This window comes from Ambystoma mexicanum, chromosome 3q (assembly GCF_040938575.1).
Source record: "Ambystoma mexicanum isolate Mex_15411 chromosome 3q, UKY_AmexF1_1, whole genome shotgun sequence".
NCBI lineage: Eukaryota > Metazoa > Chordata > Amphibia > Caudata > Ambystomatidae > Ambystoma > Ambystoma mexicanum.
The window spans coordinates 904,121,818-904,148,721 of NC_090926.1; the positions used below are offsets into that span (position 1 = coordinate 904,121,818).

General features: G+C 44.5%; 1 protein-coding gene across 2 annotated transcripts in view; it reads left to right on the forward strand.

Moving 5' to 3' along the window:
• CEP112 (centrosomal protein 112) overlaps positions 1-26,904 on the forward strand; it is a 3,147,769-nt gene that overhangs the window by 212,569 nt on the left and 2,908,296 nt on the right. For both annotated transcript variants that reach the window (XR_011305153.1, XM_069655053.1), the window contains exon 6: positions 2,962-3,039. Coding sequence is in view for 1 of the 2 variants with exons in the window: in XM_069655053.1 (XP_069511154.1) it covers positions 2,962-3,039 (78 nt within the window). In the remaining variant the exon portion in view is untranslated. The remainder of the gene's footprint in view (positions 1-2,961; positions 3,040-26,904) is intronic.

Here is a 26,904-nt window from a genome sequence, read left to right on the forward strand (position 1 = left end):
GGTGTTGGTGTAGGCAGGCCTTACTTGGACTAGGCAGAGTTGCTTGGACTTGCCCATGCATGACAGGAGCACGGTCTCGCGCCCAACTGGGGAGGGCAATATCGGGAGAGGCCCGGAACAATGCAAGTCTCGAAAATGGGTGAACATTTGCACACAACTGGAGTGCTGAAGGTAGAAAATGTTGCTTCTTTAAGGAAAGTATGGTATCAAAGTAAGACACACAAGTGACCACAGTTCAGGTGTGTTTATTGAACCTTATCAAGGGTGTGATTAAAAACCTATCTAAACCCAAATCTAAGATGGTAGCAAGCTACGACCATCAAATGATTATGCAGTCCTAGTGGAGTCTCATAAAAATAAAAGGGCCTATACTAAAAATCCTATTGCCAATCCTTACTGCTAGTTTACAAATAGTGTGGGGAAATGATCATGAAAAAGAAAGGAGTGTTCACAGAATAAGTCAGGATATTCAGGTCTGTCAGTCTCCCTTCCACACGTTTTCAGCACGGGAAGAAGGCGGTTCACTCGAGCATAGTACACTCTTGGGCTTGTTTGGCATGAGTACACAGTTCCTTTACAAGCATCAGCGCCTTCTATGCCGAAGTCTCTTAAGTTATCAAAAGTCTCTTGATCCAGAGGGCCTATTGTATCAAACAAGCAAAAAGGTTCCTTTCCAAGTATTCAAGTAGGGCGATTCCCTCTTCACACTGGATCCCCCTCAGCCGCTCTCAGATCACCTTTTGTACTACAATATTTTCTCGGTGACTCAAGGATCCCCCCCCAGTCGAGCTCGGATCCCCTTTCTCACGATTAGTCTCTTTCAGCCGGGCTCAGACCAATTACTGTTCTTATTTGCCATCAAAGGCTTTTGAATGTGAACAGGGTTCGGCTTGACCCGTTGTAGGACCACTTCAATTTCACAGTGTACAATTTTACACTCTCAGTTGGATACCTAACTGATACCTTTCGAATGAGCACCCACGTGGTGCTGGACCACTCTGTATATGGCATTCACTTTAGCTACAAATGTTCAGTCACTCCTTGGATATTCAATTATATTTACGTCACTCATCACATATGCCTTAAATTCTGTTCTTTGCAGATTTCTTCATACAATGTTGCCACTTGCAACCGTGGTTGTAACACAAGCCGGTCTGTAATCAGTCTCCCCGACTCACCGGCTGTGGTGACTTTACTGGAGCGGCTTTGTTGTCAGAGCCAAGGACAGTACCACAGTGGCAATCTCTCCTCCCCACCTCGACCATCGATACCTGGTAGGATGGGGAAAAGGTGTTAGAGGGAAGGGGATACCGCATCTGACCTTTCGGTGTCCCACTTCCCGAAAATCCCTCATCCAGGTGAGCCTCCCGCACTGGTTCACCCCCAGGAACTGGTTCCAATAGCGATGGCTGTGTCCTGGCCACCTGGATGACAGATCCCCGGGAGTAGCGAGTGAGACACCGTCCGGTTTCTCACACTTTTAACTAACCGTACAAAAAATCTGACCTTTCTGAATACTCAGCCACAAACTCTGAACTCAACACAACCACCACTGCATCCACTTGGAACACCCCCTCTACCTGAATGACACCATCACAAGCAAGCATCAGAACCGGCTACTCGATCCTCGAGCAACATCTTGCTTAACACTCCCTGCTTCAAACGTGTCAAAGTGGGCGGCACAGGTTTCAGGGTTACCGCACCCACCCTTTGGAACACCCTACCACTGGCTATCAGGAATTAACCATCCCATATTCAAGAGACTATTAAAAAAGTGGCTTTGCGACAAATACGACTATTCTTACTTATCGAGCCTGCACCACAACTCCGCTCTCAAACTCTTACCGCTCATGTTTACTAAATGTTTATATTTACTTGTCTCTCATATTCTGGTACAAACGCTGTGATACCTTTTGGGTTTGGGCATTACACAAATTGTATAAATAAATAAAAAAACATACCTCTCCCCCACCACAAACAGCACATATTTCACAACACAAAAACAAAAAACCATACAAGGCACAATCATACCTCAACACCACATGACGACTACCAATAGAATACACACCAACGCTCAGTGACCTTTTTCTCCGAACTGAAGCTACCAAAAGAAAGCTTTCTGGCTTCTCTCCCTCTCAACTCCACTTACAGAACCACCACACAAACCTCCTTCCATTGCATATCTACCACGAAGGTGGCAACAGTGCACGGTCCAAGTCCCCATAACATTAACATTTTGGAATGCTGCAAGTTGAGGAGGATTTCCCCATCAAAAGGGAGGCAATATCTTCTTTGGTAAAAGTCGCAGTAGTTAACTTCCAGTTGTCCAGGAGCAAGACAACAACATGCTCAACACCTCATGCAGTTAGCAAGCACTACCCCATGGATACGAGTTCAGGAACTGATGACCATTTTGTCCATGACTTTCTACACCATATTTTCAGATAAACTGCAGCTGATGTATCATCTAATTTTGGGATTTGTTTGCCATCCTTCCACTTATATATAACTTTTCAATCGCTCACTAGTGTGAAAGAAAGGTGACGGTATGAACGAGTAAGTAAAGGTTTCTCCCTGGAGTGATTACTCAGCTCCTAATCCCCTTTAGTTTAGGTTTCCCTCCATACCCTATAATAAGAGTCCATGATTTGTCACATGGTAAAATGACTGGTATTTGGGTTTAGGAGCATGGACAAGTGAGGTCTTGTACTAGTAGTAGAGGACATGAGTCCATGGTTTTAAACTGTATCATGTTGAGAATGTATTTGGAGCAGACACCTAAAGAAATATTTTTCTGCCAATCCACCTCTTAGCAATGCAGCAAAGTACATTGCTCCTAACTATGAAGCCTAAAAAACTGTATTGTGCATTATGTTTTGCAAATGTAACTTTAGAACTCTATTCTGTTTCTTAAGGTAACATTTCCACAAAATTTATCGGTGGTCTTTTATCTTGTTTCAGGAAAACTACCAAAGAAAAAATGCTGGCCCTTTGGATGATAGTGATATTGAAGCCCGTTTAAATAGCTGGAATCTTGGGGTAAAGTCACAAGCTACACATACTGTGAAACTGGTTTGGCCCTAATCTTTAAATGAAAGGCTTCCTTAGTGTTCCGACTGGAAGAGTCCAATTTGTGGATAGCTGATCTCCTTGAATATTAAAATGTCTCGTGTGAAGCCGCCCACCCGTATCTTGTGCAGTCAGTGATTTCTTTTCCTACGATGTTCCACTGAAGATTGAATTTAGCCAAACTGGCCTTTTAGTCTCAATTTATGTGCCAAAGCCTAAGTCTACTTCCTTAGGTTTTCAGTTTTTTAATGCATACCCATATTATGAGCCTTCCAATAAACACAAAGCAGCCATGATTCTTGAGTGCTTCCCATATACCTGTCTGACTGGAGATCCATACGGGTGATATTGCAAGGCCTATGTGTTCTGTCAGTGATTTCCTCTTGTGTTTGTCCATGCACTACCTCTTTAATATATCATGTGAACTTTGCTTTGAAAAAATTGGTGGCACATAAAGTTTAAGAAATATTGCAGAGTATAATGATCAAAAATTGATTAACTATGCAGCATATTTACAAAGTCCTTCATACATTTCCAATATTCACAAAATAAGTAAAGCAACGCTTGCTTTTTTTTATCCATCCAATTAACCACCATCAAGTATGTAATCATTCAGGTATCCAGTCTACGCTTCGTTAGGTTGATTTGAACTTATTCTGTATCTGTCTTTTATCAAAAGGCTTTGTTTCACCACACAGATGTGCTCTTCCTTCCACTAATAGCTTATATAAGTATTTGGCATGAGGGAATGAGATAGTGTCTTTCATTTTGGGAGCAGTCCTGTTGGAACTCGGTGTTCGCTGGCCGGTCCCTTTGCAAGACCATTGGTGGCAAAATCATCCACATACCAGGTTTGTTCCTCTTGCCTGCTGGTAGGAGGAGGTACAGTCAGTCATGTGTTAGGCCTTTGATTTGTGAAGCCCAGTATGGTGCGTTTGTTTCAAATACTATATCTGGATTGCATTTCATCACAATCCTGAGGAAATGGTGGGCTCTGACATGAGACTGGAGCACTCAAAGGCCCCTGCAAAGCTCGTGGGCCTGGGGCTTTTTGGGTGCTTTTGGGGCTGGCCTGGATTAAGTCTGGCAAATAGCCATTGCCTTAGAGAAGGTGGTTGGACTGGTACAGTGTCAGTCAAATAGCAGTTAAGGGCTTTGGGAAAAAGTGGTGGTGTCCGGTCTGAATATACCATCTCTATGGGTAGAAAGAGAGAGAGTCTATTAGTTGGGTTAGTGACTCGTTGTTAGGGAGAATTCTCTGTAAAGGCTAATTTCCCAAACCTAGTGAGTCCCCCAGCAGCTTTGCTGGATTTATTTTCTCCTGCTAAGAGTGAGACTCTTTTCCTCCTACTCTTAGACATGATTTGAGGTGTTCCTTTGACTTTGTATGTGTTCTATGGGCTAGGGGGTCCTTTACCCCATAGGGCTTCATGTGTTTTTGGTATGTGGGTTACACAGCACCCTCCGTGCCGTAACCCAGGGGTGTCGTAGCGACCCCCTAACATAGACTCCATACCCTGGGACTGACTACTGTCTCCAAGGGCATGTAAAGTCATCATTGGCTTTACTAGTCTCAAATTGTGAACAGAACCAGTACAAACCATCCTATTGTGGACGTACTGGTCGGGGCAATTCGATTGCCCCGGGGTCTGTTGCTCGAGTGGGGCACTGTCCAGTCCCCCCGACCGAGTTTTGGCTGGTGGCAGTGGATACTACTTTTTATATTCGACCACGAATATATTCCTATGGGATTTTCCCATTGTTCGAGGCTACCACTTTTTAATATAGCCCAGAACATACCGCCGGTTTATTAAATTAATATTAATTCACCGGTTGGTAATTTTTGCCGAAATCTGGTTCCAAAATGGCGTTTGTGTTCACTTCTGTGACTCCAACCCAAGTCAAGCCCTTTGTTCCACTTTTTGGCGGGCTTCTCCACAGAAGCCTCCAAAAGTGGTGCCACTCTGTCTGGGTACCACAGAGGGTGTGGAAGGGGGTTTAGGCACCCTGGACTGAGTTGCCTCGGCAACTCAACTCGCACTCTTGTGTGAATGGCCCAAGTGGTGAGCCGCCCGGCTCACCACTTAGCATGTTTGATTGACAGCTAGGCTGAATGAATGGGGGTTTTCTGCATAAAAGCAGGGCTTTGGGGACTGGAACTTCAGAAGTCGCACAGGACCTAAAGAATCTGAGGAGGGAGAAGCCAAGCCGACCTGCAATGATGACACCACCGGTGGAGCCCTGCTGAACCGCCTCACCACTTTTCCCGACGACAGAGGAGCTCTCCAGTCCGGAGAGTCTTCTTCCTTTGACTGGTGGGGATAACCAGTTTGCCCGTCTTTTCACCTTCCTGGGCCATCTCGTGTCCGCCTTGCCCATGCCAAGCACCCCGGGAACCGGAATACCACGGTTTACCACTACCGCAAAGAAAAGGGTGGTACCTTGTAACCGGGGAAACTCCGCGGCTGGTTTCTTCCCTGGCAGCGCAACGACATTCAGCTTTCCTCCACGTCGAGACCTCCTCTTCCTCTGGACGAAACACCGACTTGCACCCGCTGCCAGGAACAACTGCCCCCGCTGGAGCGTCCTTCCCACTTTCAGGTATTGTGTCCCGCCTGGCTTCCCTTGCGACAGATCGTTCGGGGTGACAGTAAATCCACGACTTTCTAACCTGGGTTAGCCTGGGACCTGTTAACTAACTTTTCCTGACTTGATCTCAATCTTTTGTGAACTTTCTACAAAGACTCTTTGGGCATAACCCCACTGTGTGATCCTGGACACATTTCGCTTGCTCTCTCTAAGAGTGGGTCTGGCATTTGAACTTCCTTGCTCTCCAGTAGACTTTGCCTAACCTGCCTCACTGTGGTTCTTTGAAAAGTATTGAAATTTGTGTGCTTTCATAACTCTGCCTTTTCCCCTCCCTTTTTAATAACTTATTAGAGTGCCATCTTATGTTAAGCGCTAACCTCTGTCTGAAAATAAGTGGTGTTTCTCATCAAGACTTGTCTAATAAGTAATTAGGGTTATATATATGTATAACAGTGACTGTGTGTTGAATTTACTTATCTCTTTGTGATAGTGTAATTTACAAGTGTGTCTTCAAATAAATAATTATATACTTTTACACCAAAGCTCTGGTCAGTGTTTGCTTGTACTACTGTATCCCTGTACCTATTGTGTATACTCTATATACTGCCTAACTCATCTTGAGAGAAGTCTGACTGCTCAGCCACAGCTACCAGGTAAATCTGGGTGGTACAGACTGCTACCAATTGGGTTTACTGCCAACCACCTGTGGTCCTAAATCTTTTGCAGTGGTCCCTAAGGGAACTGCACAGGTTTCTGCCTAACACTCGTGAAACTGTGATGTATGTTCAAGCTCCCTGTCAGTGTATTGAAAATGTGCATGAATTTGAATTCACAGGTCTTCTTCCTGGCTTTGTCTGTCTTGAGATCACCCCAGAGTACAGCAATTTTAAGATCATCAAGTGTAGGATTTGCATCTGAAAAATGCTCACTGACTGGGCTGTGCTTGGTGCCTTGCATGATACTCTTATGGTGAAGGACCATGTGGTACTGCAGTTATGGACCAGTCCGCCCTAAATAGTAGACATGCTCAGAAAATTTCATCCACATATGATGTTCTTTTTGTTTCTGGTTAAGGCGGGGGATGCCATGATCGGCGTGGGGGCTGAGCAGGGTGATTCCTGGATGTTGAACATGAGTACATGGTGGTCTGACCAAGCGCACAGTGAGTTAGATAGGATGTTGATATCGCAGTTAAGATCGGCAATCCAATCTAGGTTTCTCCCTATGATTTGTGTAGGGCTGGTGATTCGGTTCAGAAAGCCTAGTTCAGACAGCGTATCGGCTAGCGCCAGGGCTTTGTTGTCTCTAGGGTCGTTGAGGCCCAGGTTAAGGTCGATAGTAGAATGATCTTGGAGCTAGGTTTGGTGGTGTTAGTGGGGAGAGAGGTAATATCTTCTTCAAGCGAGGCTACCGGCCCAGGCGGTCGGTAGAGGATGTGTAGGGTGAGAGTAGTTTTGGCAGAGGTGGGAATTTTGATGGAGAGGAGATCGCCAGAATTAAACGGGTGGTGGGAAGGTGTTACTCTTGCTTTTAGTTTTCTAGCTATGAGCGCTACGCCCCCTCCCATAGCATGTTCTCAGTCAGTCCTTAAAATCATGTAATTGTCTGGAATGGCCAAGGCAAGGGAGGGTCCAGCTGTTGCATGCTGCGTGTAGCCAGGTCTCTGAAACTGCTAGAAGGTCGAGGTTGTTGGTAAGGATGAGGTCCGCAGTGTCAAGGGCGTGTGCATTTAGAGATCTCGCATTTATGAGCGCGCATTTCATGGGCTGAGGTGCTGTGCCTGGGTTTTGGGCGAGACAGAAGCTGGCTTGCTGGGTGGTGGGCTTAGCAGTTGTTTCAAGTGTGTGTCTCTGCCGTGATTCGTTTTAGGAGATTTGTGTTTGTGGCGTTTAACATGGTTCCTGTGGGGAATTCTGTTGGGGGGGGGGGGGTTAATCAGGATGTCGGGTGACATGGTGCTTCTGGATCAGAGTCTGGCGTTTGTGACGTGGAGTGGGCAGGGGAGGTTGGGCATGGGCCTGAAGGTGTATTTTGTTATCCATTTGTGGGGAGAGAGGATAGGGATAGGGGTAGTGGTGGTGGTAGTATTAGGTGAGCGTACCGGGTTTGTAGGTTGAAGTGGTCTGTTAGGGTGGCCCATAGGTGGATGCATGGTGGAATGTGAGGAGCTAGATGAAGGGTGATATGTGGCCAAGTTGCGCTGTGGTCAGAAGGTTTTGCAAGGGGCAGATGAGTAGAGTCTAATGGCAGGGAATATAGTGGTGGCTGACGTGAGGGTGCACGCAGTATCTGGTTATGAGGTGGTCTGAGGGAGGTGGCGACTCTCATTGATTAGTACATCAAGGCACAGGGCGGCCTCCTGGTGTCATGGTGTGACACATGGGGGTGGGTAGACGGTGCCGAGCAGGGGGAGGTGGCAGGTGTTGCCTCAGGGCTGTGGGTGAGGGCGATCAACTAGCGAGAGCGTAGAAGCAAAACACACAGGAAGTCTGGTAGTATGGCCTAGCAGATCATATGGCACGTGGGTATGTGGCTAAGCAAGGGGACGTGGCACAACGACTTTGGCAAAATCCAGACAAGTGCAATATTAGAAACAGTCAAAGCATACGTGAATATGAGGCTAAACATGGTGACGTGGCACAATGAGTTTGGCAAAATCAGGACAAGTTGCAATTTTAAAAACAGCCATAACACACGTGAATACAAGGCTAAAAATATGGCGCAAGAGACCAGCTGGGGTATTCGCTGCTTACCGTGTCAGGTGATTGTCCACAGCATGATACGTTGCCAGGAAACCGGATCAGTTAGCGCCCAAAGTGGGCAAGGCTTGCAGTCTATAGAAGTCTGATGGGGGTTAGAGAAGGGAGGTGCAAGATGAGGGGTACCCTGCAGCCCAATAGGCACTGACAGGCACAGACGGGGTGGCATTGTGCATTGGGCCTTAGGCAAGGGGCCGGCTTCTGCCTACCAGCTGCCCTCCTTGCCTATAGTCTCTTCTGGAATGGTTGCTAGGCAACCAAATATCAACAAAATGCAGCCATTTTAGCAGCCCGTTTGCCTGAGGCAAAGGGACCAGAGAGCAGCAGCTCCACATGGGATCTGGCGGTGAGAGACCTTGGTCTCAGGACAGGTAGGCCTATTCAGGGGTATGATTTGTAAAGTGATTCTCGGCTGATTATGAGAAGCGGCAGTGTCGTGGAGAAGTCTAGCTGCTCATGCAGCGTTCGCGCGTCTGGATGATCAAGATACAGCTGCTCTTGCAGCTTCAGTGTTGTGGAGCTCCAGCCCTAGAGGCAAGGGCTCAGGAATGAGGGCACAGACAGGGGGGCCTTGTGCAGTGGGGCCTTAGGTAAGGGGGCCGGCTTCCACCTACCGGCTGCCCTCATTGACTATAGGCTCTTCAAGTGTCAATTTAATTGGCAAACCTCCAGAATTGCATAGCAAATTACTATGCAACACTGTTTACTTCATGCCTTGGACATATAAGAAATGGTGCCTGGCAGGTTAGTGAACCAGGCTTGGCCAAAAGTGACAGCAAAATTGAGATGGGGGTCAGAGACCCATATGAAACTGGGGGAGCCGCACAAGAAGAGTACAGATGGGTCAGGGACCCATTGCAGTCTAAGGAAGCACGCAAAGAAGGTGCTAAGATCCAAGACAAGTCAGGGGCCCACAAATAAATGAGAATAAAGATACAGAGCAAATTGGGGAGAGCCAGAAACATCCCAGAAGGGTCTGGGACACACACAAAAGTGAGGAGGAAGAAGTAAAGATAAAGGGACGAGAGCCCATTGTTAAGCACGCATCCTGGAATAACAAACTACAGTCAAGTCTGGCAGGGGAGTAAACCAGACTTGAAAATACATTTTGTGAGCTTTGATTTTGATGATTGTTTACTTGTGGTACACAGCTGCAGGCTAAGAAAGAAAGAACCACAGTCCAATATGGCAGGAGAGTGAACCGGATTTGGAGTGTGGTATTTGTTTTTTGAAAGAGCAAGTATATAAAACAAGAGAATTTCCAAATCAAGTCTGGTAGGATAGTGAACCAGACTTGATAAGACATTTGTGGAGTGAAAGAAGAGGGGAAGGGACTACCCCGTGATATTTATTTTTTTATTTATTACATTTATTACTTGCGCAGACCCGAAGGTATCACGACAAATTTGCAAGCATATTATCACATTCTTTTATACAGTGTTGCGGTTATAGTCATATAATCACATTTCTTATACAATGTTACAATCAGTCAGGCAGTGAGATCACAGATCGAATCAAACACTAGATGCAGGTCTAATAGTGACCACTGGACATGCATGTGGGAAATACATATGGACATACATGTGGGATCAGCATTTGGTATTTCGGTTCCATGAAGATTAGGTAGGCCGGGACGTTCTAGTGCTAAGGCGGATTGGGAATAGTAAAGGTTAGTATTTATTGAATAACCAAGTTTTCAGCGCTTTTTTGAATCCTAGTAAGGTGTCCTCATGTTTCATACTGAGTGGTAATGCATTCCAATGCGACGGGGCTAGGACTTTGAAGCTACTTCCTCCTGCTCTGCTGTATTTATAATGTGGTACTTCCAAAAGAGCCAGTTTATTGGATCTAAGTGTCCTGCTGGAGATTTTCTTCCTAATGGTATTGTTGAGGTAGCTAGGCGCTTTGTTTGTGATGCATTTGTGAACGACACTAAGTGTTTTGAATATGATTCTAGCTTCAATTGGCAGCCAGTGGTTTTCTCTCCTGATGTTGGATATGTGTTCGTATTTCTTTATACCTAGGGCCGCTCTAAGGGCTTTGTTCTGTAGTAATTGAGTCTTATTAATGTTAGTTTTGGATGTTCCTAAAAAAAGGATAGTTTATCGTGGTCAACTAGGTCGAATGCTGCTGATGGGTCCAGCAACAGTAGGGTAGCTAGTTTGCCTGTGTTTCTGATAGTGTCTAATTGGATTTTCAGGTCTAAGAGGGCCGTCTCCGTACTGTGGTTGGGCCCAAAGCCAGATTGTCTAGCTCCTAATAGGTTGTTTTGTTCAAGATGGGTTTGTATTTGGTTGTAAGCTATTTTGTCAATGATTTTAAGTAGGAAGGGGACAGTCGCTATAGGCCGGGAATTTGTAGGGGCTAGTGGATCTAATGTGGTCTTTTTTTAGTATTGGGGTGACCCACGCTGCTTTAATGCTGACTGGGACCAGATTGGATTTGAAAGAGGCATTCACAAAATTAGTAATTATAGGTGTGAGGGTAGGGGCGCATAGCTTGACTAGGTGTGCTGGGAAGTTGTCTCCTTTACAATAAGATGCTTTGAGTTTGGATATAGTACTATGTACTACATCAGGGGAGACTGGGGTGAAATTGAAGGGAGGACTAATGTCTCCTATGTGCTTAGTGATTTGGTTAGACATAGGAGGCTTATCAGATTTCTTTTGGAGATAATTTTGTTTTGTAATAGTTTAATTTTATTGGCGAGAGCATCTTGGATAGTGGTATACCATTCTTTACTTGGTTGGACCGGGTTAATGATAGGAATAGGATTTTCCAGCTCCTTGAGTATGGTGAATAGCTCTTTAGTATCAGAGGAGGCATTTCTAATTCTAGTATTAAAGGCGTCTGCTTTATGGGCAACAATGGCTGCTTTATACGTTTTATTTGCGGTATTGAATGCTTCCATGGCTTCTAGGGTGTGGGTTTTATTTAGCCGGTGTTCAAACGATTGTTTAATCCGTCTAAGAGAAACAAATTCCTCATTAAACCAGAAGGAAGATTTTTTTGTCCTTAAGTTTGGTTTTGTTGACACGGGGTGCTAGGGTGTCTATTGTATTGGTGAGGCATTTATGGTAGGTGTCGGCCAGGACACAGGGGTTCTCATTATTGATCCTTTTGTCATTGAGGGTGCTAGCTAACAATGGGTTGAGGCTTTCTGCTGAGAGTTTACGGATATGTCTAGTTACGTAAGATTCTGCTAGGATAGTTTTAGGTAGGTCTGGTTCATTGCACAGAATAGAGAAGTTTATACTGTGATGGTCTGACCAAGGAACTGAGTTAATGGAGTCTATGGATACTATGGTATTGAGTGGTAGAATCCAGTCTAGTATTCTCCCTTTTGTATGGGTGGGGGCGTTCACGAGTTGTGTGAATGCCATGTCTTTGAGTGCACTGTGTAGTGCTTCTGCTTTATGGTCTCGGGTATCATTGAATCCTAGGTTCAAATCCCCAAGGACTATACATTTTGTGTTGGGTTTGATGTGTGGTGTTAGTAGTAAGTGTATGTCTAATTCAGGCTGAGATTTAGTATTGGGCGCTCTGTAGATAGCTATTATGTTTATAGTAGTCTTATGGTTCGTTGCTAGTTTAGCTAATAGGACTTTGTAACCGTCTGGGTTCACTATGGGGCAGGTTCTTATTTTGAGATGGGTTTTAGCAATAATAGCTACTCCCCCACCTACTGACTTCAATCTGTCTATCCTAAGGATGGTGTAGTCTTGTGGAATGGCAATAGAAAGTGAAGGTACGGAGGCTTGGTGGAGCCAGGTTTCATTCACTAAAAGTAGGTCAAGTTGTTGCTCAGTGATGTAGTCATGTATCTCTATGGCATGAGCAGGTATGGAGCGTGCATTAATGAGGGCTGCTTTGAGGTGTATAGGAAGATGTGGTGCTTGGACTAAGAGGAAAGGCTTGTGTTGGTGTTCCCCGTGGCAATGGTTTGTTGTTTGGTTGGGGTGATCCTTTTAGAGGATTTAGTATGAGTCACTGGTGGTAGTGCGCTTCCTATGGTGGCAAAGGTGGCAGGGGCACGTATGCTAGGGTGGTTTGAGAAACGGGTTCTGAGTCTTTGGGTTCTTATAAAACCTTGTATTGGGATCTGTTTTATTTGCTTAACTTTAGTGAAGTCCCTGATCGGACACCAGTGAATGGTGTAGGTCCGTGATCCAAGTCTGGTACGTCTGAGTACACTGAGGACCGAAGGGTTGTTTTAGGCAGTTTATTGGTCATGGATAAGTGCGGTTTGCTGGCAATTTGTGGCTTTTGAGTCGCTATATACTCGGAGTATTGATCTGGTGGTGATACTGGGGAAAAGGGTTTGTAAGTGGCAGGAAAGGGGTGGGGTGGTGACGGGGGCATGCTGCTCTAGAGAGGCCATTACCATGGGTAAAGAAATGGGAGCCTGTACAGGGCAAATCATGCGGTATAATACAGAATGGAAACATCATGAATAATAACCAACTTGGCATGGTTTAATTGAGTTTAGAGGGCTGGGCGCCTAGTATCCGCAGGTTATCTAGAAAGGTGACACCTATGGAAAGGGGTCTGGGCAAATGATAACGCAAATAACTACTGAGTCCTATGGAGGTCTAGAGGAGCAGATCTAGGCAGTGACAGGAAAGTAGTACTACAAGCGTGCATATAGCATTCGGCAACTGAGCACCTATGGGCTAGAATAGGTTGGCAGTGGCAACTTTGCTTAACACATTTTCCAACAAGCTAAATGCAACTATGCAGCTATATGCTAGAATTAATTGGTAGTGGCAACTTAGTTAAACACAATTCAGGCAATCTAGATGCGACTGTGCACCTGTGGGCTAAAATAGGTTTGCAGTGTCAAATTAGCTAAACACAATTCAGGCAATCTAGATGCGACTGTGCACCTGTGGGCTAAAATAGGTTTGCAGTGTCGAATTAGCTAAACACAATTCAGGCAATCTAGATGCGACTGTGCACCTGTGGGCTAAAATAGGTTTGCAGTGTCGAATTAGCTAAAAACAATTCAGGCAATCTAGATGCGACTGTGCCCCTGTGGGCTAAAATAGGTTTGCAGTGTCGAATTAATTAAACACAATTCAGGCAATCTAGATGCGACTGTGCACCTCTGGGCTGAAAGGGATGGCAGTAGCAGGTTGTTAAACTTGACAATGCATTGGTACTTTGCGGTGCATGAGGCTGTTAAAAGCAAGTTGTAGGCTTTGAAGAGGCTGTATAAACGGGCTATAAATCAATTCAATGCAGGGCGCGGAGCGCAATTCGGGAGCAGTATGATAGGCTGTATAGCTACTGCTGAGTATGCCAAAAATAACTATTTACAAGATACAGTGTATAGGTAGTACTATTACTGGATAGCATGATGCAGATCAGGGCTGAGGCCAGCGCTACTATGGCTGACGGGCATAATGCAGTATAGACCATGAGTCAAGCATGAATACGGTACGAGTGGTGCACTGGCCTTAACTTCAATACATAATGCTTATCAAAGAAACAGGTGCTACTCGGGCGATCAAGACAGTCAGCTGCTGTATGTAATACGAGGCTCAAAGCCAAGATAAGCCAAAAGTAATCATTGCGCATTGTCTATGAAGAGTGTCTCACCGTGATGGCAGGGGTCTAGGATGAAGAGGAAGGGGCCAAACACGAAATAAGAGCTCGGACCTAGAGCAGCCCTCAGCACGGCACGCTCGGTCAGCTCAGCCAGGTGCCTTATTTCTTGTGCCTTCGTTCGTGGGCCGGCGCTCGCCTGCCAGCAATATGCGATTGGCTAGTTGTAAATACTAGCAGCTAATCCTGGAGCCTACTGGAACAATGGCACAAAGTGGGAAGTGTGCCGAGGACCAACGGGCATTGGCGGCCATTTTTGAGTGTGCAGGGTCCTCATGGTGATTAATGGCGGATGCCACTCGTTTTCGCCAAAACACAGAAACTCAGCGTTTCTTCAGCGAAAAGCTGCAAAAGGGTTGCGGTGCAGCCAGAGAACAGAATTTAAATGTAGAGGGGTCGCGGGATGAAATATCGACCTCAATATTTGCTTGGGCTATGTAAATGAGCCCCAACGCTTACCTTGACACCCAGCAGGGTGAAGGTGCTGATGGTGCTGCTCCTGCAGCTAGGGATGAGCAGGCAGAGCTCCAGCTCTGGGAAGAGGGACTTCGGAATTGTGTTTTCTTGTCAAAATGTGAACATTCAGAACTGAACATTTTAGTTGGAGTACAGAACAGGAGAAGCATTCTTCTGGATATTGAAGGTCATAGTTTTTCTTAGTTAACTTACGGTGTAAGGGACAGAAATAGGTTTAGAAACCGGACGGTGGACATTTTACGTTTTCTGCCTTCCTGACAGAGTCTGTAGTCTCTTTGTTGAGGTAGGGAAACCCCTCTTAGATTCTTAGAAATAGGGCCAGATAGGTTTTCCCTTTTCTCTATATTTAATAAAAGTCTTTGCCAATAAATATGCCACCTCCGTGCCAGATTAGTAGTTCTGAACCCTTACAGAAATGAGGAGTTGGCACTCCACAACGACAAAAACAGCTCTGTAACATTCTTTTTAGTCGCACTCTTTATACAAACACCCAGCTCATGTTAGGTGAATGAAGACCCAGCTCACCCTGGCCAAACACCCAATAAGCACGACTGCCTGCACTCACATGCCAGCCACATCAGGGGGTAAACCCAACAAGGACAAGGTAGTCCCAAGCACCACACTAGAAACAAAGCACGGGCCCAGGCAATGATGGGGGTAGGTAAGGGAGTCACTCGCAACTCTCCACTGAAGCTCGGCTTCTTGACTAAATGCTCGCAGTTCTGGCTCTTCCTTGCCAGACCACTGGCCCAACACCTGATAGTGGGTTAATCTAGCTGTTAGAATTCTGAGGTTGTTGTATTGTTAAGCGACTTCAATAAAGCACTCCAACTAAGTAAATACCTGGTCTGGGATGCCCAAGGGAAGCCCTTAATTATATATTTTTATGACAAGTTCATAGATCTGGATGATAAACCCTTGTATAACGCCCCTCTCTTGGAATCCCCCTGACCTCACTGAGCCAAGAAGTAGGTTTGTTTTGCAAATGAAAAGATTTATTGGAAAAATCACACAAGATATATATATCACACTTTTATAAATAAATTAATATTTGATAGCACACTTATGAATATGACAGTGATCAACAATGGATAGTATTACACTAGCACACTTTTTTAATTACTTAGGAGTTGGTATAGAAAGGATAAGGTAACTGAGAATACTTTATGGTTTCAAGGAAATACAATGATGAAACAGACTGTAGCACAGAAATAAACTGAGAAGGTTTCCACAAGAGATAATATGATCACTTTGTCTTTTGACAATTCACTCCCCCCCCTATGCAATATAAAAAGATGGAAAAGAGAGCACACAGGTTTTCAGGAATATAATCAAATGCAATACAAATTCAGTTCCCCCTAGCAAGCTTAGAGCAACCGGTATGCTTTTAATACGTGCAGAAATACTTTTAATGTGATTTACAATGAAGTGAAAATATGCTAAAATGATTTTAATTCCCTATAGGAGATTCAGGGTAGGTGACAGCTACTTTGAATTAGTTCTGGTCAACACTAGCAATGATTCATGAGGGATTATCAGGTTGAAAACGGATTTCAGCAATGCAAGCAAGAGGCGGCTATTTTTTTTTACGTGTGGTCAGATTGAGCTAGTTTTCAATTCGCAGCACTTTTTCCGAGTGCGTAAAGCGCGATTACGGAAAAACTATAAGGAGTAGAAAGTTTAGGACGTGTTGGAAAGCTTAGATTCTTAGCTTTAAGGTGACAGTTAAATCTCGTTCCTAGCACGTATGGTTCAAAAGATACGGGCGATTTAGTGGAGTTAGATTCTCAGAAATAAAGTAAGATTCAAATGACAAATGACACTTTCACAGGTTTGAAATCACAGAATGGACACACGATTTCTATGCAGTTCTAAATAGGTTGAAATGGATAGACTAAGAGATGGGTTCTGCACAGCTCTGGCTGGATACTCACTCCTAGTTTTGGAAGGAATGGGCCTCGTCACAGATCTGGTCAACGGGTTTAGCTGCGGTTCTCTCTCCTCTGCTGGTCTGGATCTCTGGGTCTGGCAAAAGTTCCTGCACTGCACAGTGGTCTGGTCTGGGTCTGGTCTTCTATCGGCGCTGCAGGGCAGTCTGGATACAGCTCTGCTTTCTGGGTTCTGGCACAAGGTTCTAGCCAGAATCAAACAGCTCGGCTGTTGAGAGTCAGGTTGCAAAAGATTTTGAGGCCTGCTGAAAATGGATTCAGCTTGTGGTTCAGGCCCCTCTGCTTTAAGTTCTGGAATCTGGAGTCTTCTGGCAAAGTGCTTCGCAAGAAATCAGTTTCAAGTGGAAAGTGAATGTCCCTACCTGGGTCTCAATGGCTCTTTTTATGTCTTTTGAAAGTGGGTGGGAAGGCTGACTTTGTATGCCCAACCCTCTGAGGATCCTGATAGGTTATAGGATTCTCTGTCGCCTGACTGGGGAACTGAATTGTGAGTCATCCAGCATCCTTTTTATGGCATACAGAAAGAACACTCCCCTTGTTACTTTGCACACAAATCTATTTCTGACTTAAATGCATATTTATCTATGTACAATTTTTCTGATATTATATGTCCAGTTAACATATTTTCTGTAGCGCCAAACCATCCGATCCCTGTCTTTGTAAGATGTCGTGTCCACTTCAGACAGAATTCTGCCCTTTTCATCCAGAACACAACCTCTAAACTTTTCCAGAATTTACACAAATGTGCACAAGGAATATGGGCATCAGATGATGAAGTGTCAGATTTTTAACATGCATACATTTGGAGTAATACCCTATTTTCCGCTACTACCCCCCAGAACATACCACAGCGTCCTAACGCCTCTTAAAATGTGCACAGAAAAATCACAGGAATCATGATAGTATTGATATAATTTTGACAATTCTGTACTATGAATTATCCATCTTTCTAAAATTATGCTCTGGCCCAGAGAGGTGTGGTTTCCCAAAGCACATGGGGGAATTTCTGGTTTGTCCACTTCCTCCAAGCTCAGCTGGCTCACAGAGGCAGTGCCCCTCCCATTTTCTTCCAAGAGGAAGCCATTTACGACCCCCTGATTTAGAAATTGCTTGGAGCAAAGGGAAGTTTATTGTTCTGTTTTCCTGCAGTCCCAGGCACCCCTCCCCTGATTCAATCAGAGAGGTGTGATCTCCTTTTGCTGGGGACAGCAGAATGCAGCCAGGCCTGTGAATGCAGTTGCTGGGCATGTTTCAACTCCTGTCGGGGGTAGTTACCGGACAGAATTCAGTCCCTTTAAGCCAGGCTTCAGCCAAATGTCACTTTTGTTCCCATTTTTCTTCTTTCAAATCAAATTTACAATTTTGACACATTAATTAAGCTAGAATGCTGATTCTAAGTTCAAAACTATGACATCTAAACAGTTGCAACCTATGTGACACTCAAAAGTAGGTCACTCATTTATTTTAAACATTTTGATTTTAGTGGCTTTAAATCCCATTTCACTTAAGCTGCTGACATCCACACCTCAGCCAGTTGTGTTATGAACATTATTTTTGTCTCTTCATCTTTCCAGATTTGGTATGCACACAAGACTTCATTCTACCAGACGTCTGCTGGTGTTCAGTAAGATTTTGGAATATCTTGTAATGTTTGAAATAGGCATTTTGAGCTTACATTCAGAGAAACAAAGGTGATTTCAAAGCACTTTTTGAGCTAACAGGCACTGCTGTTTTTCCTTTGGCACCACGTTTCACTCATGGCGCTTCTGGCCCATCACGCTCGCACTGGTGGGTGGCGGGTCAGGCGACCATTTTGGTGTGTGCAAAAACTGCGTGGTTTCCTGGATTCTGGCACAAATGTGGGCTTTTCGGCAATCTTAGATTTTCTAAGCCCACAGCATCAAATGTTGTAGCATAATAATTCAAACGTGGGTCAAGACACCTGACAGTATCCATGGGGTATGAAGTCAGATCTCAAAGCTTGGATTTTCTTATTCCAGTCACTTGTGTCTGAACATATCTAGTTGCATCTTAAGTCTTGTCTGAAACCTATAGCATGCTTTAAATGAATCAATGTGATGATTGCGCCGCCTGTAATTTCGCAGATGAAAGTGTCAACAACCATTACTGCACGGTGCAGTGATTAGATAGATCACTGTGGCCCGCATCCCCGACCCAGCCACCCCTCCCCCTGGCCACTTGCCTTAACAGCGGAAGTGTGCCGCAGACTCCCCTCAATCCCTTTATGGTACCCTTTAAGTTAAAAATGTAGGGAAGAAGGAAATTAAGGAACACAGAAATTAGAAATATGCATTAAAAAACTTGATAAATGAAAGTTAAGACCTAAAAAGTAGACTATGCATGGGAGAGACTACCCAAACATACACTTAACATTTCCCAGATTCCTAGAGGCATTTGAAAAAATCACTTCCCCCCTCAATTCACAGCACACCATTTCTTGCTAAGGGCCAATAATCACTACTCAATGGCTTGGGGAATGTGCACATTTCGAGGCCTAAAGTGAAATCAAAGAATGTATAATATCCAATAAGCTTCTCATTTAAGTAGATGAATATCACAATCTTAGCGTCTTGTTTGAATAGGAATTTGTTTCGAAGATTATTCTTGTATCTCACCCAAAATGTGTTCATTCTCTTGAAATGTTGTGCCAGGCTAGATTTCAAGTTCATGTTGATGGCGCAAATATCTGAGTCCTGTTGGAAGAGTCTTTCTTTTGAGTTTGCATGTTGCTAAACCTATGATAAGCTCCAGCATGATCATGTTATGCTGTATTTAACATGATCACTATGAAAAGTCAAGAATTGTGTTAAAGTTCATTTTCTTTCCACTGGCCGGATGAGTGATAGAATTTTCAATAATATTGTTAATGTAGCAAGAATAATAATGTTAAGATTTGCTCTGTATCTTCCATGTTAACGTAGGTGGCTCTTTTTAAATAGTTTCTGCTGTACAATAGATGTCATTTCAGGATCATGTTCGAGGACATGCAAATTGGTATTGATGATGTGAACAATAGATTTGCTTGTTGTACAGTATGTCCATATCGGGAGTAATTGCGAGGTGCAAGATTTGTTTTGGTGCAAGGTTGACGAAGAGTGTTTTGTGTGATGTCTGTCAATTTGTCGTTGCTTCCTTAAGAGTGGTGCTAGAGAGTACCTAGCCCTTTTGCCATGTATTTTTCACAGCAGTAACCTTTTACTGCTGATCTTTTACAGATTCTGTTTTTAAACCACATTTTGCACAACAAAATACAGCTAGGTGTGTTAAGGCAATATGGGATGGGGTTGAATAGGGAGTGTGAAAGGAAGGCGAGTGGGTCCCCACTGCATTTTGCGTTAAAAAATGTTGAAGAAATCGCTGATGATCTTACATTTTCTGTAAACCACTTTAAAAAGAGCCATTTTCTGCTACAGTACATTTAGCCTTTGGCAATTGTGTGATTGGTAGAATATTAACAGTATTTCCTGGGTGTATAGGTGATGCTTCTGATAATGACAATTCAATTGTTTGTAAAAATGTTGCACATTGGCTGACCTGAAGTGATGCCCATCTCAGTATACAGGAAGTGCACAAAAATGAGATTAATAGGTCAATTGGGTGGTTGGATGTTTTTTATTCAAATGTTGGAAGAAGTTTTCCAGTATGGCGTTATTTTGTCAAATAATGGATATATCATCGATGTTTTGAGTCCATGTTGATGGATTTTGTATTGAAATGGGATATGTTTGTGGTTTCAAACCACTCCATGAACATAATGAAATAGTTTGTCGTGAGTAATGTCACATTTCTGTTGGTAACATTTTTTTACCAATTGTAAGGGTGCAGAAGTAAAACTCTGACACGGAGAGGTCATGGTGGTTGGCATACACTTATATTTATTTAAGTCACAAAAATGAAAATAAACCCTACCTTGTCCCAACGTGAAGAGGGTTTTCCCTGCCTCAACCAAACTAACTGGTGTCACAGTTAGGAAGGCGGAAGCAAAAGTCCCAATATTCAATGACAGAATCCTATCTCTGTGTCTCACACTCTTAAGTTAAACTAAATAAGAAGGTATTCCTAGCCCAAAGGATTGACTCCCTTCCCCTGATCAAAAGACTGTTCTGGAATGTTCAGTTTCTCAAGTGTGGTGGAATGTCTCCCTTCCCCAGCCTTCTTCAGGCTTGTAACACAATTCAACAATTGGTAGAAAAATATCTCTGTTCCCAAATTCGCCCCTGTAAAGAAGGGATGGTATCAAACAGTAAGACAGACACAAGTGATCACAGTTAAGGGGTGTTTATTGAACTTCAACTGGGTTTGGAAAACCCCTATCTAATCCTAAATCTAAAGATGGGAACAAGCTACGGCCATCAAATATTAATGCAGTCCTAGTGGTGTCTTGTCAAAATAAAAGGGCTTATACTAATAAACGTATTGCCAAGCCTTACTTCTAAATACAAATATTATGGGAAACAATGTTATGCAAAAGAAAAGTATTCAAGAAATGATATGTCGGGATATTAAAGCCGTTTGTTTCCCTTCCCCACGTTTTCATCATGGGACAAGGCAACACATTCAAGCTTAGCACAGTCTCTGGCTTCTCTAGAAGAAGGGTGCAGTTTAAAACTCCAATATCATGGCCTTCTGTATCAAAGACTCTCCAAAGTCTCTTTTTCAGAGGGCCTGATGCAACACGACAAACATCAAAGTTCTTTTCTTCTTAGGATTTCACATTTACAAATTCTCGGGTGATTTTCTGTTCACCCATGGCGCCCCTCCGCCGGGCTCAAACCCACTTTAACACCAAGCTTTCAATTGATCTCACTCTGCCAGGCTCGGACCAACTTTATCTGCTTTGCCACAAACTTTCTTTACTGTATTAACATCGTAAGACTTTTGACTGTGCGCAGGATTTAGCTTGACCCGTCGCTAGACCACTTCTATTCACAATTCTCTACAACTATTTCACCTTTCAGCTTACAGAGACCTTCGGTTAAGCGCACACACGTGCTGGACTACTCTGTCAAAGGTATTGTATCTTGTTTTCAAAGTTCTTTCACTCATCAGCAGTTCAACTTTACTTGTGTCTTTTATCACTCGTTTTCCAAACAATGTTTGTTCCAGCGCTCGCCATACAATGTTACCGCTTGCAACCTTGGCTTCAACACAGACCGGTATGATATCGGTCTCCCAATATCACTGGCTGTGTTGATTTTCACTGACTCTACTTTGTTTGTGGAGCCAAGGACAGTACCAAGGCGGCTGGTGATTCTCTCCCTGCCCTGATTATGGAGACGGAAGGCCCCGGGTATCTCCTACACACAATGCAGGAATCTTCAGCCCGTTTTCCTGGTCTTGCGCTTTCCAATCTCGAGTGTTCATGAACTTAATGGTTCCTTGTTGAAAAGGTCAAGGGAACTTCCCTCCTTGCGAACCCCTTCTGTTTCGCCATCTTTCTTCGCTCGTTGAACTGTCATCTTGAAACTGCAGTTTCCTCGTGTGTTTTGCCTTGCTCAGTGTGCTCTCTTCCTTTCATCCATGTGGGGAAGCTTAATGGAAGTCAGGTGTGTGTGATTGGCAGTAATTTCCTGACCTTGCCTGACCATTGTATTGGGACACATCGGTTATACGACTCGGGTGTTAGTCCATTTTCTCTCATAGCGGACTGTCCATGAGAAAGTCTTCATGTTGTAAAGGGGGGGCAGGTGTGTTGGTAAATATCCTGCTTGGAAGGATGGGGTCAAGATGTTATAGGGCAAGGGATACCATGTCTCACCATCTGGCATCCCACTCTCCAAAGACCCCTCACCCAGGTAATCCTTCCGCACTGGTCCACCCCCAGGAACTGGATCCAAAATTGATTGTCGTGTCCTGGCCACCCAGATGACAGATGCCAGTGGGCTAGTGGGTGAGACACCTTCTGGTTTCTCACAGCCCCTTCGTCTTTTTCTCTGTCTTTGGGTCCCTGAACCTGATCAGCATACCTGGCTCTTTTCTACCAGGCACTGTAGCAAAGAAGAGGCCTTTGGGTGCATCTCCACGCTCTAGTGGATCCCTGACCATGGTTGGCAGGCCTGGTTTCTTCCTACCAAGCACTGCGACGAAGAAGAGTTGCTTGGATGCTCCTCCAAGCTGTGGTTGGTCCCTGATCCTGGTTGGCAGACCTGGGTTCTTCCTACCAGGCAGTGCGACAAAGGAGAGTTGCATGGATGCTCTTGCAAGCTGTGGTGGTTCCTTGATCCTGGTTGGCAGATCTGTTTTCCTTCTCCATCAGGTCCCAGACACAGACTCGGTTTACTCCCCTGCCAAGTATTACCTTCATAAATATCACTTTCACAGTTCTCCTTATGGTTTCTTGATTTCACAATGTGGGGGTGGGCCTCCGATCACCTTAACCCAAAAAGTAAGCCCACCGCTTAAGAAGCGAGTGCATGTTTGTTCGTAAAGCAAGTTTATTGTACAAACGGCCGGGCGGAGCTGATGATTCTGTGGAGTCTAACTAATACGAGTCTCCTCGAACCACACAGACATTTCACATTATATACTTATTGCAACAGTTAAAACACTCCCACGTATTTGATCCCCCCATACATGATTGGTCAAACCTATACAAAGAAATCCAATCTCCTTTTTGTTTCCGCGCTCTCATTGGAAACATTTAACTACCATCCCCTTTCAACATACGTTTGCTTCATCTCATATTCACAGCACACCCCTTCTTGGAATCATTCCACAGTAGGTCATGACCATTGCATGGTTACATATTCACACAACAAATATAATTAATGACTGATTCCATCTGGTCTAACCCCAATTTTGATGCGCATGGTCTTTGCAAGGACACTTCAACAATATGAGGAGAGAGAGCAATAACAAGTTCCCTTTGAACCGGCGGTAAGTATCTTATCTGCCCAGACTTGCTGGCGTCGTCATTTCCCACTATTCTATACGACTACCAATTCAGCATGCATGGCCTCTAGCCACATTCTGGTCATTCCTGAGAACCTGATCGAAACCTATAAACCATTTGGCAACTCTGCCCTTAAGCATCCCTTCACAAAGAGTTTATTACCCAGCCTTGAACTAACCTTACCAGGTGGCTGGATTTCCCTGGACAATGAATAACAAGCTCCCATGTACTAAAATATTACATCTCCTCTCCACAATAGTACCAAGTCGTCAAAACCCAGGCCTGGCCATCGCTGTGCTTGCTGCTTTCCCCCAGCCTGCAACTTTGCCTAACCAGCTTTCTCGGTCACACAGAGTATCTCACCACACCAGGTTTCTGGGCCTGCTCAACCCTAGCTTTGACAGGGTTTGCGGCATACATATTTGTGCATTTCCCATGTACTCAGTGTTCCCTAAATGCATCAGACACACCTATCCCTAAAGACCCCTGTATATGTGTGTATAGGCATACATGTTCAAGATTACTGCATCCCCTCACAGTGGTTTCTCCATCCACAAATCTCCTATCTCGTGTGTGCATATGAAGCTCCTCGCTACCCACCTTTTAGGTGCTATGTGGCATGCCACACATCTACATTGTTTTTATATTATCAGCAGATTTGGCATTTTGTTGCTGCACGTGTGTGAATCTAAAATGTATCAACTAAAGACAAAGTAACACTAATAGTAACACTTGTCCCATTCTCATTAACTACACTAGATACAAGCTAAATCCCAACATCGTGCCAACTTCACCATCACCCCAGTCACCAATATGGCACGTGCAACGCACACCCCTCTTTCTGTGACCCTTATTGGCCACCCCAACAGCATACAGACTTTATTTACTTCCCTGCCAAGTACTGTCTTCATATGTCTCTCCCACAGTTTTCTACTTGGTATGTCCTTTTCTTGTAAGGGTCCCAAACCCTATTCCCCTTATTACCATCTGTTGGCAAGGTTTCATTCACTATGCTTCTTGGCGTTTCCTTCACCCTCTGGGGATCCCCAACCATAGGCTCAGCCACTCCGTTACCTTTAGAGTCTTGGCTGCAGCCCTCCGGTTGGTCGCAGTCTTCCGAATGTCGTCCTCTGCTTCGCCCGTGCTCTGAGGCTCTCCTTGGCTTGCTGCAGCAGCTCCACAGCTTCAGACCTACTTCAGCATCTTTCTTCTTTCCAGACCGCGTGTCCCTGCAGTGTTGCGCTGCTGGAACTTCCCACAGCCAGCCTACCAATTTTCTCAGCAGATCCGGTGGATAACCGCCTCTTCTGCATTTCCGTGCCTGTGTCTGCTCCTGTTGCCTCTGTCTGCGAGCCTCGGACCCTCTTGCGGTTCTTCTCCGGAGAATCTGACATCTGGGTAAGTCTGTTGTCAGTTTTTATGTCCATTCCTATCCAGGTTTGCAATTTGAAGCTAGGCAGTTAAAGTAAGATCCTTTGAGTGATCCCTGCAGCTCCGCACCTCTTCCTAGTCTGTCTTTTCTGGTTTTTGATCATGATATTCATACCTATTCTTCCTCGTTTCAGTCCAGATCTGGTTATGATGTTGCGACTCACTGGAGGTCTTCCTCTTCTGAGTACTGGGTGAAGAATGGTGACAATAACACATGATGAATTTGAATAGGGTTTGATGTTATGGATGTAGGAAGGGGGCTAGGGTAAGGTGAGTGGTGGCGATACCACGTTCACTCCAGTTTGTCACTAATCGCATAGGGGTTTTCTCTCCCATCAGATCCACCCGCTGAGTACCTCACCCAGGGGATTTGTGGGTAGCGGCCACACCTTCCTGGCTGCATGGAAAGTGGCTCCATCTAGGGGAGAAAAGAGGACATCTGGAGATGTCACATACCCTTCCCCTTATATTGGTGCCTTTCCCATTGGGATTAGAACAAAGGTCGCAGAGGAGATACTCTGGAACCAGAGTATTTTTGTTCCCCTTTTCGGATTTCTGATCTGCTACCCTCCACCCTGGTTGGTTTATTATAGTCAACAGGGACCTGTGATTACGATCTGGGGAGTTCTCAACGGTCTATTTCTGGCTATCCGGGATACCCATTGGGTAAACTGGGGTAGGTTACTGCCTAGAACTATTTGGGCCGGTATCTATGGAATTACGGCCACTGTCACCCAGGTTTCCTTCCCAAAGATGGTGATCGGGATTCTAGCCAGAGAGTAACTGTGCGTAAGCATGGATGCAGCAAACATCTTCCATTTTAACCCCTTTAATTCTCGAGATGACAACTATGGTCTTTTGACACATTTTTTACTCCCAGTATCTAATTGAACCCACAGCTGTTTTTGTTGGATGGTAGCGGGTACCTGATAAATGGTGTTCCCTGTTCCAGAGAGAAATCGTTTTTTTTCCCCTTACTTTAAGATTTCTTCCCCATCTGGAGATGTCCCTGCATTTCCTTCCCAACTTGTTATGCTATCATTGGGCTGGGCATAGAAGATACTAACATAGGATGGTTCAGCTCGCCGTTCCTTAATTCTACCAGCCTGGCTGCTTTTTTTTTTAATGGTGGTATAGGTGGTAAAATCCATCTTATTTGATGTGCAATGTCTCGCCAGATGACCAGACTCTCCACAAGAGAAACATAACCTATCTCGGGTAGGAGATGGGGTTGAAGAGGATGATATTTCTTGATCTTCATCTCTTACCACGAGGGCGTTGACCAATTGTTCACTATCGCAAGACTATGTGGGTATCTCTAACTCTCTGGGACTATGAGAGGTATTTTAGGACTGATGGTTCTACCTTCTTTTCCTGTCCTATCAGGAAGTTATACAAGATTCTAGAAGGGGGTATTTCTAGGGTCTCCTTTTTGTCAGGGAGAAGAGATGGCTCTCATCGGGTGTTTTTCTGATGGTGAGAAATATCTTCCCTGTAATGGGATGTAATGGGATTATTGTCCTGAGCGGCAGACAGGATGGTGGGGTTCTTGGAAGTCTCACGGTCTTCTGTCTTTAAGGAGAAGGACATTTCCAGAGAAGGTAGGAATTCGGGAAGGCAGTTATTTTCCCTGGTAGGGGTCTTGACTAGGATTTCAGTGGTTTGTAGAGTTGTTTGGGATCTCCCTACCGGTTTCTTCTGTGTTCTACTCTTCCCACGGTATAGAGTGGCATTCTCATTGCCTCCAGGTCCTATAAAGTTATCACCACTATGGGAGGACCTTGAAATTTTATGCTCCAGAGTTCCCAGGGTTTCTATTTTCAGAGGTGAGGAATTTTCCAGAGATATTAGGGTATTAGGAAGTTTGGCATTGTCCCACAAGGACTCACCCTTTTTTTGAACATAGTCAACCTGCTCTTCTAAGGGATAGACATTTTTTCTGTGGTTCCATACTCCCCAGATGGATTCTTAGGGTGATCTTCCTTCCTTTCTCTATTGGTGTCATTGGAGGAAGGTTCCCATAAGGTCTCGTATATCAGGGTTCCCATTAACTTTCCCCTTCTGATTTTAACTAGGGTCGATAAGAAGTTCAAGAGGGCAAACAATTTCC